The sequence below is a fragment of the Garra rufa genome, chromosome 10 (assembly GCF_049309525.1).
Source record: "Garra rufa chromosome 10, GarRuf1.0, whole genome shotgun sequence".
NCBI classification, from domain to species: domain Eukaryota; kingdom Metazoa; phylum Chordata; class Actinopteri; order Cypriniformes; family Cyprinidae; genus Garra; species Garra rufa.
Genome location: NC_133370.1, coordinates 10,827,677 through 10,843,648, shown reverse-complemented (window position 1 = coordinate 10,843,648; position 15,972 = coordinate 10,827,677). Strand labels below are relative to the sequence as shown.

Below are 15,972 nucleotides of genomic sequence, written 5' to 3'. Positions count from 1 at the left end.
ACCAATAGAAAGCTTATTTATTAAGCTTTCATATGGTGTATAAATCTCAGTTTTGTAAAATTTAACCTTATGACTGGTTTTGTGGTCCAGGGTCACATATTTAAAGAGATAGTTCACCCAAAAATGAAAATTCTGTCTTCATTTACTCATCTTTTACCCTCAGGTTGTTCCAAAACTATTTGACTTTATTTCTTGTGTGGAACACAATAGAAGGTATTTGGAGAGAAATATTTTTTGTATTTGTTTGGTTACCAACATTCTTCAAAATATCTTCTTTTGTGTACAAACCTGTGTGTTCATAATTAAGATAATACATTAAAATAACACGGTAAGATACGTCAATTTGCAATATGAAGCAACAAAACGGAATAAAATAGAAGTCAGTTGTCACCAAAAATGTTTGGTTATCAGCATTCTTCAAAATATCTTCTTTTGTGTTCCACAGAACAGCATGAGGGTAAGTAAATTATAATTTTTGAGAGTTTTGTTTCACATTTACACTTAAATCTGTCAAAGTGGACGCGTCTAAACTGCTATGTAAACTGCTTCAGGTTCATTAGCTGCTATAGGGAAATAACAAGAAGAATAACAGCGTGAATGGTAAAACTGTTAGCACTACAAACCAGTGTGTTCCTAATTAGGATTAAAATAGCATGGTAAGATTTGCAATATTAAGCAACAAAATGGAAGTTAGTGGTCACCAAAATTCTTTGGTTACCAACATTCTTCAAAATATCTTCTTTTGTGTTTCACAGAACAACATGAGAGTGAATGCATAATCATTTTTAAGAGTTTTTTTGACACTTACATTCAAATCTGTCAAAGTGGATGCTTCTAAACTGCTATGTAAACTGCTTCAATTTCATTAGCCGCTTCAGTCAGTGGTCACCAAAACTCTTTGGATTCCATCACTCTTCAAAATATCTTCTTTTGTGTTTCAAAGAACAACATAAGGGCTGAGCAAATTACAATTTTAGAGATTTTTGTTTGACATTTATACTAAAATCAATCAAAGTGGATGCTTCTAGACTGCTATGTAAACTGCTTCAGGTCTGTTTGCCGCTATAGGAAAATAATGAAAAAATTTACATCGTGCAGTAAACGGTAAAACTGTTAGCGCTACAAACCAGTGTGTTCATAATTAAGATAATATGTTAAAATAACATGGCAAGATACACCAATTTGCAAAACAACCAACAAAACGTCAAAAAAATGGAAGTCAGTACTTACCAAAACTGTTTGGTTACCAGCATTCTTCAAAATATCTTCTTTCGTGTTCCACAGAACAACATGAGGGTGAGTAAATTATATTTTTTAAGAGGTTTTTTTTACATTTGCACTCAAATCTGTCGAAGTGGACACTTCTAAACTGCTATGTAAACTGCTTCAAGTTCATTAGCCGCTGTGGGGAAATAACAAGAATAACAACGTGCAGTAAATGGTAAAACTGTTAGTGCTACAAACCAGTGTGTTTATAATTAAGATAATATGTTAAAATAACATGGTAAGATACACCAATTTGCATTATCAAGCAACAAAACTGAATAAAATGGAAGTCAGTGGTCACCGAAACGGTTTGGTTACCAACATTCTTCTGAATATCTTCTTTTGTGTTCCACAGAACAACACGAGGGTGAGTGAATAATAATTTTTGAGAGTTTTGTTTGGCAGTTACATTGAAATATGTCAAAGTGGACACTTCTAAACTGCTATGTAAACTGCTAGTCCACAGCCTGGCGACACGTGAGTACATATAAACATGCTCAATCGAAAACCTGCTCTATTGACTGATGTTTCAGCAGCCATGCATGAGCGATGTTTCTTTTCCCTGCTTGCTGTAATGGCTTTATTGCTCTTTTGAGGAATAAACGCCCGTTCCTCCCAGCCCGGCCTGAATGAGTCCGCCTGCGAGCTGGGCTTTGTGCCAGCTGATCTCAGCTTTCAGCAACATGGCTTCTCTTGCCACGGCTGAAATTGAACAGAAAAGCTGGGTGGATTTTTTTCTTTCCGTGTCTGCTTTGACGGAACGCTGCGGAGAGACGTCCCCGCGCTAATTAATGCGCTTAACTCCGAAGCCACGTGCTCCTAATGCGCAAGGTCAATTAGAAAAAGTTTGTAGCGTTAATGCCAAATTAAAACTCAGTCCCACGGCAGGTTCCGGGTGCTTTTTTTTTGCGATCTTTTGTTGTTCGTTGCTTTTTTTCACGCCTCGTTCCCTCGTTTCTTGTCCTCAGTTCCTCTCCGTCATCGTTTCTTTGCCGAGTTGACCCTTGTAGCGCCTGGGACCGAGAGAAAGGGCCCTGAATTAATTCATGTCATGCTGAACAGGCGCGAGACAATTAGCGGAAAATGTCGCAGTGAGAATAGCATTTTGCAGTGTCAGAAAGCCAGTGGACATGCAGGTTCGTGTGGGAGTATGTTTTATTTATGTGTGTGTGCTTTAAGAATGTGCTCCAAAGGCATAAAGATGCATTTTTAACAGCGTTTGCATGCACACACTCTCTCACGTTGACTGTGGGCTGTTCACAGTAGCTGATTCAGCTCTAGACGCTCCATATTAAACAGTAGCTTAAACTGTAAACGGCAGCCTGAGGGACGATATGCAGTCTCACGTCTGCGCACACGCAACACATTTATTGTGGTTTACTTTTTACTATCACTTTAGTTTTTAGATTTACTCTTGTGTCTTTTGCAAGTATTTTTGTACAGCAAACACCTTTGATGTATTAGAAACGGTGCCATGCTCACAGCAGAACTACTGAATCTTTAGTTAATGTTTTTATGGTTTAACAGCATTTCATATAGCAAGTATGAGACACGTTTGTTAGCCGCTATAGGGAAATGACAAGAAAAACAGCAAAATGAGCGTTTCTCATTAAAAATAACAGGATGCCAATGAGACCAGAAGCCACACCCATCAAATTTACAAATGGCCGCACCCACTCTTACGGAAAAATAAGGTGGATAGTAGAGATGCGCGGATGGGCTCAATCGTCACCCGAATCCGCAGCTTCAAATAAATTATCCGCCCGCCACCCACCCGCACCTATATTTTTCTCTGATTTAGATAACCGCACCCGACCCGCACCCGATCGTCATATTACACTTATTGTAATTCTTAGTTTTGCATGATGATATGATAAATTGATGGTTCATGTTAACAGCAGATTGATTCAGCTGATCTGCAAATCGCTGCACACTTATACGTTTATCACTCATGATTTTAAGCCAAATCCATGCAGAAAAGAATAACGTTAACTGACATCTGGATGCGACTCTCCGCAATCTCTGACGAAATCGGTCGGGTTTTCTCTCTATTAGAGCCGCTCTGAACTTAGTATTTGAACGCATGCTTGGACTGAAGTTTGCAGGGGTTCACCAGTTTAAGAAAGGTCTGAGCGTAAAAATCTGCTTCTTTTCATTTTTAAGGTATTGTTTTCATTATAATCTACTGATTCAAATAAGTAATCAATAATAATTATAGCCTACCACTGCGCGCCTAGCCTGACATGCTTTCGCGTAAGAATGAACAGGCAGCATGGACGCATCAGGCAAAATCGTCAAATATATTTCAAAAGAAGCTGGCGCCACGGTCCTGACCACATCACTGTCTTTACTGGGTGTTTTTAGGGAATATTTCAATTTATTAACATGCGACTGAATTAGCTATTCATGTGTTGGACTGTCATGATTTTGGCTAATGCAGGACACTTCTGAATGATGCGCATCAGAGACGTGGGTAAACGCAAAGCGACCAATGCACTACACCGCTGCATTACCGTGCTCAATAGCATTAGCACAGGCATAACTCCCTTCAAACTTTATATGGAATGTCAACGTTTCTGTCACCAAAAACTTAGAACAGGCAAACACACACACGCACACAAATGAAATCGTCTCTGCCTGATGAAAAACATATTTAAAACTCGTTCAAGTTTTAGAAAATGTAGTTAATATTTGCATCATTATTGATTTATCTCATCCACCCGCGACCCACCCGCAAATAATCAGAATGCATTTTTTTATTACCCGACCCACCCGACCCGCGGATTATCCGCAGCGCCCGCGGATATAACCGCCATCCGCGCATCACTAGTGGATAGCATCAGATCGGTTCCATGTATTATTATGTATTTATTTCAGTAAAACTAACTGTTTATTATTTATGTAACGAATTATGAGCGACCCCTGCTGGCGTTATGTTTCTATTCACCTTTAATTTTGGCCGCGCCCATCTCCCGCCAAAAACAGCTCTTCTCATATGGGAGGTAAGATGGTGAGCGCGTCTCTGTGTGGAAAACAACAGTTTCCGAAGTGTGGAGGGAATATTAGGCTACTGTATTTATTACTTTTCTGTTTCAGGTATGGTACTGTATGTCCATGAATTTGTACTAAAATGACGCTTACAAACTTGCTGTAACGCGAAGCGGTCTGTTTTAACGTAAAATATGAACACATGAGGAAAAAAAATTAGACGTTTTTCCTGCTGAGAGATAATAAGTGTAGGTGTCTGAGAAAATATATATGGTTTTAAAAAATGATAAGAACAGTTCATATTCTCAGTTTTTATTTGAGCTTAATATGTGAAGTAAGTGAAGTTACATCCTGAGACGTTTTTCATGGTTACACCTTTGAGAAACATTCTCTTCTCTTGCTATTTACTGTAACTTTTTTTAGTGGAGGGATATAATTTAATAAATTTACTTACTTAATATATATATATATATACACATATATACATATATGTATATATATATAGAGAGAGAGAGAGAGAGAGAGAGAGAGAGAAACATTCTCTTGCTATTTACTGTAACTGTCTTTTTATACCCTGGACCACAAAAAGCAGTCTTAAGTAGCATGGGTACATTTGTAGCAATATCCAAAAATACATTGTATGAGTCAAAATAATCACATTTTCTTTTATGCCAAAAATCATTATAATATTCAGTAAAGATCATGTTCCATGAAGATATTTTGTAAATTTCCTACTGTAAATGTATCAAAACTTATTTTTTGATTAGTAATATACATAGCTAAGAACTTCATTTGGACAAGTTAAAGGTGATTTTTTGCATCCTCAGATTCCAGATTTTCGAATAGTTGTGTCTCGGTCAAATATTGTCCTGTCCTAACAAACCATACATCAATGGAAAGCTTATTTAGTTGGCGTTCAAAAAATTGATTATGAAAAACTAGAACAGTTGACTAGTTTTGTGGTCCAGGGACACATATATATGCCATCAGTTTAAATTAACAAAAACAATGTCCAACTAACAAAAAAAGCTTGTATTCTGGCCTTAGATGCAGTTAAAGAAGCTTGAGAGATTTGTGTATGTGCATTAGTGAGTGATGTGTTTGTACAGTATGAAGCTGTTTATGATTTCTCTGTCAGGTAAAACAAGTTTCGACCTCTTTGCAATGTAAACTCTTAACAGTCCGTGAAATACTAAGACGCCTCAGCTCAAGTTGGTGTGTGAAGCTGTTGGTAAGCGTCTGTATATGTGCTGACTGCCTGTTTGGTGTGGTCGATTTGCAGGCTTCGATCTCATGGTTGTCTCCTCAGGCTTCGCCTACAGCTACAGAGATGGAGGCCTTCTCAGACAAACCACAGTAGAAGCCTGAAGCCAGGCGCTCGGCTGTTGTGTATGTTGTGTCTGAGCGCTCGCCCTCAGGGGGTGTCTTTTAGCTACAGGTATTTTACAGCAGATGTTGGTCCGCTTTCAGCGTTCGTGAGTCTGCAAGTTTGACGGTTCAGCAAACACAATAATCTACTACTTAGTACAAAATGAACGCTCTTGTAAAACGAGGCCCTAGTATGTCTACGTTTAAAACCTGTTTCATGTTCTGGTAAAAGATTACTACAGAAATAATTTTGTGGAATCATGTCTAAATATGTGTACTTTCTGGAAAAAAATCCTAAATCCTGAAAAAAAGTATCACAGAATGATTTCTGAAGGATCATGTGACACTGAAGACTGGAGTAATGATGCTGAAAATTCAGTTGGAGTTTAATTTAGGATATTTGTTGTTCTTCTAGTGTGAGGATCCACGTGCAGGAGTTTCCCGTCTGTTGTTTTGGCGAGCGTGAGTGGCCGCAGGTTTCAGGGGTCATGGCTACAGTGCTTGTTGTCGTGGTGACAAGCAGTGCTTGTTTCGTAACTGTGAGAATGTGGCGTTGTGCGGGATGAGTGCGGTGCTGGAGTGTGATTGTGTGTGTGTGTGTCATATGGGCCGGGTCAAAAGCTGTCCGTCAAACACCCACACCTTCACACATTCTGCTGCGTGTGTGTGTGACTGGGGCTCCGCACCAAATGTTCTTCTGATATGTGTATCCTTCTACTCACTTTGTTCTTTTCTTTTCTTTTCTTTTCTTTTCTTTTCTTTTCTTTTCTTTTCTTTTTTTTTCTTTCTCCTTTTCCTTCTTTTTTTGTCTTCCTCATTAATTTCCTCGTCCTTCTTGTTCCTTTTACTCCTTTCCTTTTCACTTACTTCTCCTCTTCCTTCTCTTTATCTTCCTCGTCTTCCTCTTTCCTTTCCTTTCCTTTCCTTTCCTTTCCTCTTGCTTGTCCTCTTTCTCTTCCTTTTTCTCTTAATCTTCCCCTTTCCCTCATTTCCCCCTTCTTCTTTCTTTTCTATTCCTTCTCCCCTTTCCTTTCTCTCTTTCTCTTCCTCTTCCTATTCCTTGTCTTCCTCTTTCCTTCCCTTCCCTTTCCTCTTCCTCTTCATTTTCCCATTTCCTTTCCTTTCCTTTCCTCTTCCTATTCCTATTCCTATTCCTTGTCATCCTCTTTCCTTCCATTTCCTCTTCCTCTTCCTCTTCATTTTCCCTTTCCTTTCCTTTCCTTTCCTTTCCTTTCCTTTCATTTCCTTTCCTTTCCTATCCATTCCTTTCCTTTCCTTTCCACACACCCCTTTTCCTTCTCCTCTTCCTATTCCTTGTCTTCCTCTTTCCTTCCGTTTCCTCTTCCTCTTCATTTTCCCCTTTCCTTTCCTTTCCTTTCCACACACTTCTTTTTCTTCTCTTTCCTTTCCCTTCTCCTCTTCCTCTTCCTTGTTCTCTTTATATTCCTCATGTGGCTCTTTCCTTCCTTTTTTTCTTCCTCTTCCTCTTCATCTTCCCCATTCCTTTCCTTTCATTTCCTTTCCTTTCCACACACTCCTTTTCCTTCTCCTCTTCCTATTCCTTGTCTTCCTCTTTCCTTCCATTTCCTCTTCATTTTCATTTTCCCCTTTCCTTTCCTTTCCTTTCCTGTCCTGTCCTGTCCTGTCCTGTCCACACACTCCTTTTCCTTCTCTATCCTCTCCCTTCTCCTCTTCCTCTTCCTTGTTCTCTTTATATTTCTCATCTGGCTCTTTCCTTCCCTTTTTTCTTCCTCTTCCTCTTTCTCTTCGTCTTCCCCTTTCCTTTCCTTTTGTTTCCTTTCCTTTCGTTTCCTTTCGTTTCCTTTCCTTTCCACACACTCATTTTCATTCTCTTTCCTCTTCATTCTCCTCTTTTTCTTCCTATTCCTTATCTTCCTCTTTCCTTCCCTTTCCTCTTCCTCTTCCTTGCTCCTTTGCTCTTCACTTCCCCTTTCCTTTCCTTTTCTTTCCTTTCAACACACTCCTTTTTCTTCTCTTTCCTCTCCCTTCTCATCCTCCTTGTTCTCTTCCTTTTCCTTATCTTCCTCTTTCCTTATCTTCCTCTTTCCTTCTCTTTTCTCTTTTCTATTTATCTTCATCTTTCATCTTTCCTTCTCTTTCTCTTTCTCTTTCTTTTCCTCTTTCCTTTCCTTTCCTTTCCTTAACTTTCCTTTCCCTCTTCCTCTTTCTATTTCCTTTCCTTTCCTTTCCTTTCCTTAACTTTCCTTTCCCTCTTCCTCTTTCTATTTCATTTCCTTTCCACACACTCCTTTCCTCAAATCTCTTCTTCTCTCCCCTCCTCTATCTCCCCCATATGTCTAATCTCCTCTCCACCCCTTATTTATTAAACGACTAAATGAATAAGTCCGCGGGTGAGTAGATGGATAGATAAAAGAACAGAGTAATAAAGTGGACCCGACCCTCTAAACTTTTAATGAGCTGTATAGCATCTAATTAATTTTTTCAAAGGCTGCGGATATTCAGGAACAGAGGTTTGATTTCACACGCAGCGCAGGTCACACTCCTTCATATGGATGGAGGGAGGGATGAATTATCCTGTCCTCTCTCATTAAAGGAGAGACACACTCCCTCCCTCTCTCACACTACACGACTTCAATCTCACACCTCCATTTATTAATTTCTGCCATTCCTTCATTCATCCATCTTTATATGTAAATTGATAAGTGCGGCAATCACACCCGCATCTTAAATTCCCCATATAGCTCTTGTTTGCCCCGTAATTCATATTCATGAGCTTGATGCATATGCATGGCATGCAAATATCAGAGCTAAATGCGAAGAGGTCCATCCAGGTCCAACGCGACCCAAAACGTCCCGTCTGTCACCGGCATAATGCCAGTTAATCAAGGTATTAACGCCAGATTACTTTGATCTAGTGCTGACATGAAATATTTCTTGGTCGAGAGTGCAAGAAACGTTGCCTGCTGAACTCAATGTTCCCCAAAGCAAAAAGAAAAGTTCAGCTGTATAAAAGGGGTACTTTAAAGGTACAGTAGCAAAACATTTTGTTTAATTCTAAACAACAGTTTGGTGCAAACCTTGAGGAACCTTAAAAACAGACTTCAGAGTGAAGCAGTAGTGTGGAATATGACTTATTTAGGATCAATATGAAATGTGCCTCTATTTTCTTTGTCCGTGTCAGCAGCAGTACACTGCGTTTCATCAGTTTATCAGATCACATCAGACAAACACAGAGTCCTGATCTTTGCAGCCATGCAGCTGAACCAGCAGAAAGGGTCCGTCTTGTATAGCTGCAGAATTAATGATAAACGAGTACATGAATCAGGTCAGCTCTTATTCAGAGAGATAAACCCAGACTGGAAAAGTAAGCAGAATTTATTCACCACCCTCTGCCTTAATTCAGAATCCCTGAATGTTAAAGACCAGCATGACCCTAGTATTTCACCCTCATATGGTGTGTTTTGGATGCTGATGTGCTTATTCTCAAGCTTAACCAGAAAGACCTGCCTTTTTGGTATGGCATGCACAAAATGGCCATGCAAATAACATAAGTAATGAACTAAATAAGTTGTGTTTTGAATGTAAAACCAGGCAAAAAAAAGGGCATTGAAATGAACTGGAGGTCTAAAGAGTTTCCTTTCCTTCTCCCTTGTCCTCTTCTTTGTTCTCTTTTTCCTTCCTCTTCCAGGGAAGGGAAGGGGGACCTTCTCTTCCTCTTCTTTGTTCTCTTCTTCCTCTTACTCTTTTCTTCTCCTCTTCCTCTTCCTATTTAATTTCCTTTCCTCCTTATCTTATTTCTTTCCTTCTCCTCTTCCTCTTTTTCCCTTTCCTTTCCTTTCTTTTCCTTTCCTTTTCACACACTCCTCTTCCTTCTCTTCCTATTCCTCGTCTTCCTCTTTCATTCCTTTTCCTCTTCCTCTTCCTCTTCATCTTCATCTTCCCCTTTCCTTTCCACACACTACTTCTCTTTCTTCTCCTCTTCTTATTCCTCGTCTTCATCTTTCCTTCCCTTTCCTTTTCATCTTCCTTGCTCTCTTCCTCTTCCCCTTTCCTTTCCTTTCCTTTCCACACACTCCTCTTCCTTCTCTTTCCTCTTCCTTCTCCTTTTCCTATTCCTCATCTTTCTCTTTCCTTCCCTTTCCTTCTTCCTTGCTCTCTTCCTCTACCTCTACCTCTGCCTCTGCCTCTTCATCTTCACCTTTCCTTTCCTTTCCTTTCCTTTCCTTTCCTTTCCTTTCCTTTCCTTTCCTTTCCTTTCCTTTCCTTTCCTTTCCTTTCCTTTCCACACACTCCTCTTCCTTCTCTTTCCTTTTCCTTCTTCTTCTCCTGTTTCTCGTCTTCATCTTTCACTCCCTTTCCTCTTCCTCTTCCTCTTCATCTTCCCCTTTCCTTTCCTTTCCTTTCCTTTCCTTTCCTTTCCTTTCCTTTCCTTTCCTTTCCTTTCCTTTCCTTTCCTTTCCAAACCAAACACTCCTTCTCTTTCCTCTTCCTTCTCCTTTTCCTATTCCTCGTCTTTCTCTTTCCTTCTCTTTCCTTTTCGTCTTCCTTGCTCTCTTCCACTCCCTCTTTATCTTCACCTTTCCTTTCCTTTCCTTTCCACACACTCCTATTCCTTCTCTTTCCTCTTCCTTCTTCTCTTCCTATTCCTCGTCTTCCTCTTTCATTCCCTTTCCTCTTCCTCTTCATCTTCCCCTTTTCCTTCCTTCTCTTTCCTCTTCCTTCTCCTCTTCCTATTCCTCGTCTTCCTCTTCATCTTCCCCTTTCCTTTCCACATACTTCTTTTTCTTCTCTTTCCTCTTCTTCTTCCTAGCTCTCTTCTTCTTCCTCTTTATGTTCCCCTTTCCTGTCCACACATTCTATTTCCTTTTCTTTCCTCTCCCTTCTCCTCTTCCTCTTTCATTCCCTTTCCTCTTTTCTCTTCCTCTTCATATTCCCCTTTCCTTTCCTTTCCTTTCCTTTCCTTTCCTTTCCTTTCACTTCCTTTCCTTTCCTTTCCTTTCCTTTCCTTTCCCTTCCTTTCCTTTCCTTTCCTTTCCTTTTCTTTCCTTTCTTTTTCTTTCCTTTCTTTTCCTTTCCTTTCCTTTCCTTTCCTTTCCATTGCTCTCCCACTTCTTTTTTATATTTCCTTTCCACACACTCCTTTTCTTTATCTTTCCTCTCCCTTCTCTTTCCTTCTCTTCATATTTAAACAAAAATTGAAAGGCATTGAAATGGACTGGAATTTTTATAGTTGAACTATATGTGTTGTTGTGTCATGCCTGAGATGTTTACATAGAAAAACGCAAATGCAAAACGTGCTTTGTGTGAATGTCCTCCTAGACTCTGTAAACCATGAAAAAGCTTGTGTCTCTAAATCCAACCAGAAAGCACTCTTTGCCTTCTTCTTTGCTTTTGTTGACATCAGGTTGGCTGACGTGTCTTGGGAGCACCTCTGCTCCGTTTCACTCATTTCACTTGAAACAGGCCTCGTGAACAGGAAATGTCTCACCTTGCTCTCAAATGAGAACAAAAACACACTTTACTCTCATGAACAGAAGGTTTTTGTCTGAAGTAAACCGACACTGACTCCTTCAGACAGTGCTGGCAATGCTTTACAAAACAATAGCATGTTTGAATTGCGGTGTATTGCACGGTAATAAAGGAGCATCATGAGTTTCTCACAGTTGAAGCTTTTAATGTTTCAGTAGTCACCATATTACAAAAAAGACTTTCAGCTGTTGTCTAGATCTATTAAACACAAGGTGGCAAATTTACTAGACAAGAAAAAAGGTATTATGAAGATGTTTTGTAGCTCTCTGTAACAGGAAAGCTAAGTTCATCTACAAGTTCAACCAGCAAGTGTAAAATATTTCCTACTATTCCAGATGAAATGGGTCTCCAAATTGTGTTTGTTTCAAGCCATGAGGTGTAAAATGGCTTACTAATGAGCTTTTTCTCTCTCTTTAGCTTGTCCTCCAGGAACGTTCAAGTCCAGTCAGGGGACGGGTTTGTGTCTTCAGTGTCCGTCCAACAGCAGATCCACATCTGAAGCCGCCACTATCTGCGTCTGCAGGAACGGCTACTACAGAGCAGACGGAGAGCAGCCAGACGTGCCCTGCACTAGTGAGTCATTATAATCATTATCATCATCATCATATTACTGTTATTGTCATTATCATTAGCATTAAACTGAAGCGGTCAGGTCATAACATCGTTCCAGAAGCAGTTTGAGAGCACAGGTCCGTACCGGCAGTAAGTTGTAGACCAAACTGAACAAGCTAATGAGATCTACTGAGCCGGCCTGACCTGAAAACACCATGTCCGTTCAAGCATGGCCACTTAGATTTCAACCCAATTTCAACCCAAAAATAAAATTTAGTCACATTACTTTTTGCATATATGTCTCTCTTTACTGTACTGTATGTGTCTCTGTTTCTCATTCATAAGGAAGCAATTCTGTTTGTTTCTCTCAAACTAATTTTAAAATATTTATGCAGATCTTATTATTGCAGCTTGACAGAATTTTTTTCCCCACTTGGAAGATTTTTTTTTTTTTTTAATGAAGAGTGTTGTTGGTTTCTTCATGAATTTACTTTTAAAAGATAATTTGTATATTTAGTAAATAGTGTGTTCTTTTTTTATCATATCCTAAAAAAACTAATTTCAGTCAGAAATTGCTAATAAATTTCACAGACAATTAAAACCCAACAGCAAAATAACACATTAAATTAAACATAATTTTGAAGTAAAACAATGAATAAAAGATCATTTTTGGTTTTAGTAAATAAGGTGTTCTTTATTTTAACATGCTCTAACAAAAAATTTTCACTCATTAAATTGCTAATAATTAATTCATATTGTTGTATCTCGACCAATTTGTCATATCCTAACAAACCATACAGTACATGAATGGAAAGCTTATTTATTAGCTTTCAGATAATGTATAAATCTCAATTTCGAAAAAGTGACACTAATGACTGGTTTTGTTGTCCAGGGTCACAATTAAAAATCAAAATAATTAAATTAAATTAAACATATAAACATATAATTTTGAAAAACTGTTTTTTACAGTGTAGTCCGTGTTTTATAAAACAACTAAATGTTGTCTATATTAATTATTATACTGTGACTATTGTCACGTTATTGCACTATCTCTTGTAGCTTATTGCTGAATTGAAGGAGTGTGGGCAGAACTATGAAAGTGGCTTTTTGTGTTTGCAGTCCTGAAGAGCTGCCGAGGCGGCGCACACTGTAGTTGAAAGTCCTCTCAGCATTTTAATCCACCGTTTAGTGTTTAAAATGGCATTTGGTGAAACATATACAGATGGCAATTTGCGATTTAGCCCAACACCTGCTCTAAGGAAGGCCTGTGCTAGCACCTGGTCATTTTAGTGTCTCAGACAGTGAGAAAATGATTCAAAATGACTATTTCTCTATGAAATGCTGCTTGTGGAGAATTTAAATAAAAAGAGACACCAGTCTGATCTAATTAACGTGATGATCGATTGCTGAGAGACAGAGTTCACAGCATTCAGTCACGTACTGAATGACATCATCTCAACCTCAGTGAGAAGAAAACACCATCTCTTCCATTTCTAGCACTTTTTGTCCCTTCTTTCAGCTCCTCAGGGGGTTGAGTGGACGGCTGTCTCAGTCTCAGGCTCACTGTACTTCTGTCTCTCTCTCTGGGGGCTCGTGGTTCTCTCTGCAGGGAGTAGAGCGGCGGGACTGGTCCGAATCGCCTCGAGCCTTCATCAGAACTTAAATTATTTCCTCAGAAATGTCTGCTGGGAGCGTGCGAGTGTGTGTGTTGATGGCTGACAGCTCACTGGTTAATTGGAGGAAGCCGGACAGCACAATTCTCAAGATTAATTCTCCAGGAGCTATGTGGCGACCGGCTCTGTTCTGGGGTTTGTGTGCGCGTGTAGATAGAGCATTCTCTCTTGGATTTAGCTGTTTCGATTGGCCGAGCAAGAGCACAACTTGTTATCTGGGGCTTGGTTGGCGACAAGTCTGGGTTCGATGCAACTAATGCGTCTAGGTTTACATGGAACAGTGGTTACTGTGTAAGTATTTGGAAGTTTTCTTGGCCAAAAGTGAGCTAAAACGAACAAAATCTTCATTTAGGTCTGTCTAAGACCGACCCCAATTGGAAAAACTTCTTTATATATATATATATATATATATATATTAGTGGTGGGCATAGATTAATTTTTTTAATCTAGATTAATCTAGATTAAATCTTGAAATTAATCTAGATTAATCTAGATTAAAATGGCTAATTTGAAATCTGCCGAAGGCATTCAGAATATGTGTGCTACCCAAATAATGACTAAAAGTAAGTCTTTGAGAACGGGTTTCTCAAGCCAGGTGGCGCATTAGACCAGGCGCTCATCTCCTGCTTCCAAAATGCATTACAAACTGCTTGACGATTGCATTTACAACACAATTACCTATACAAACTTGTGTAACAAAGTACTTCTGCGCAAAAGGCTGTACGACGTGCGCGTTCCCGTAGAATACACAGGCGCGCGGGTATGGATAGCCTATCTGCGTGCATAGTCTATCAATAAACTGCGTTGCTTTTAGAAGCGTCAATTCAGTTGTTGCATATAGTTTAATGTCTTTATTTCGGGATTATCCAAGTAAATTATAACTCAAACTTGAGATTTTACTGGGGCACAGCAGATTTTCACTGGGGCACGTGAAGGGTCTAGCGACGCACGCACCTGCCCTGAAGCGGCTTCATAACTGCATCCATGTCTGCGCGTCTCATTTGATGTGGTCATTTCACAGAAGTTGAAGACTTGTTCTCGCCCCCCTACAGTGCAATTCAACTAGATATACGTCATCCGCGCTAAAATATCAAAGTGAAAGTCATCATATCTTACGTAGTTTAGACCCAGCTCCCAACCCAACTTTGAGAATAGATTAACGGCGATATTTTTTTTATCGCGCGATATGAGTCTCACGTTAACGCAGCACGTTAACGCCGATAACGGCCCACCACTAATATATATATATATATATATACATACAGCCATTATTGTCAAAATAGCTGGCAACAAAAGTGAGTACACCCTAAGTGAAGTCTGCTTGACAGGACCATACAAAGTTGTGTATCTTGTATTAGAGCAGTTAAAATTTGGTGTTTCAAGTATAATCTCTCATATTGACCACTGGATGTTCAACATGGCATCTCATGGCAAAGAACTCTCTGAGGATTTGAGAATTAGAATTGTTGCTCTCCAAAAAGATGGCCAAGGCTATTAGAGGTTCAGTAACACCCTGAAACCGAGTTACACTACAGTGGTCAGGGTCATACAGAGGTTTTCCAAGATGGAACAGGGCTTGCAAGGGTTGATCAACAAAGTTGAGCACTCATTCTGTGCTTCAGGTGCAGAACCTGGCTTCAAAAAACAGATGCATGAGTGCTGCCAGCATTGCTTTAAAGGTTGCAGAAGTAGAAGGTCAGCTTGTCAGTGCTCAGACCATATGCCGCACACTGCAACAAGTTGGTTTGCATAGGCATCGTCCCAGAAGAAAGCCTCTTCTGAAGCTGGCTCACAAAAAAGCCCGCAAACAGTTTGCTGAAGACAACCTGTCCAAGAGCCTGAATTAGTGGAACCATGTCCTGTGGTCTCATAAGACTAAGATAAACTTGTTTGGTTTAGATGGTGTCCAGCATGTGTGGCAATGCCCTGGTGAGGAATACCAAGAAAATTGTGTCTTGCCTACAGCATGGCGGTGGGGCTGCATGAGTGCTGCTGGTACTGGGGAGCTGCAGTTCATTGAAGGGCAATATGGATTCCATTATGTACTGTACATTCTGAAGCAGAACATGATGCCTTCCCTCCAGAAACGGCAGTTTTCCAACATGATAACGATCATAAACACACCACCAAGATGATATATATATATATATATATATATATATATATAGATTTTTATTTCTTTCTAAACATGCAGCTCTTAGGGGTACAACAAGGATGTGGGTAAGAGTTAGTCTCTTGACATAATTAGTTGTATATAAAAACAGAAAAACAAATAGATAAGAATATGTGTGTGGATAAATCATTCTTTCTTGGATTTAGCTGTTTCGTTTGGCCAAACAAGAGCAGAACTTGTTATCTGAGGATTGGCTGGCCAACAGAGACCAGTCTGGATTCGATGTAACTAATATGTCTAGGCTTATATGGAATGTTGGTGTTTGCATGTGGGTTTATTTAGCCATTCCTGTGGTGCGAAATTATTGCAAAAGTTAGCTGAATCTGATAAAAACCTAGCTTTAGGGGCATCCGGGGACATACTCAATTGTAAAACAATTCATAAAGTTAACAATGCTATTAAGTCTATAGTTACAGATAGTCTGTAGTCTTTATAATTAGC

General features: G+C 39.5%; 1 protein-coding gene across 1 annotated transcript in view; it reads left to right on the top strand.

Moving 5' to 3' along the window:
- Window positions 1–15,972, top strand: part of ephb1 (EPH receptor B1) — a 194,193-nt gene that overhangs the window by 78,769 nt on the left and 99,452 nt on the right. The window contains exon 5 of the mRNA XM_073849352.1: window positions 11,551–11,706. Within this exon, the coding sequence (XP_073705453.1) occupies window positions 11,551–11,706 (156 nt within the window). The remainder of the gene's footprint in view (window positions 1–11,550; window positions 11,707–15,972) is intronic.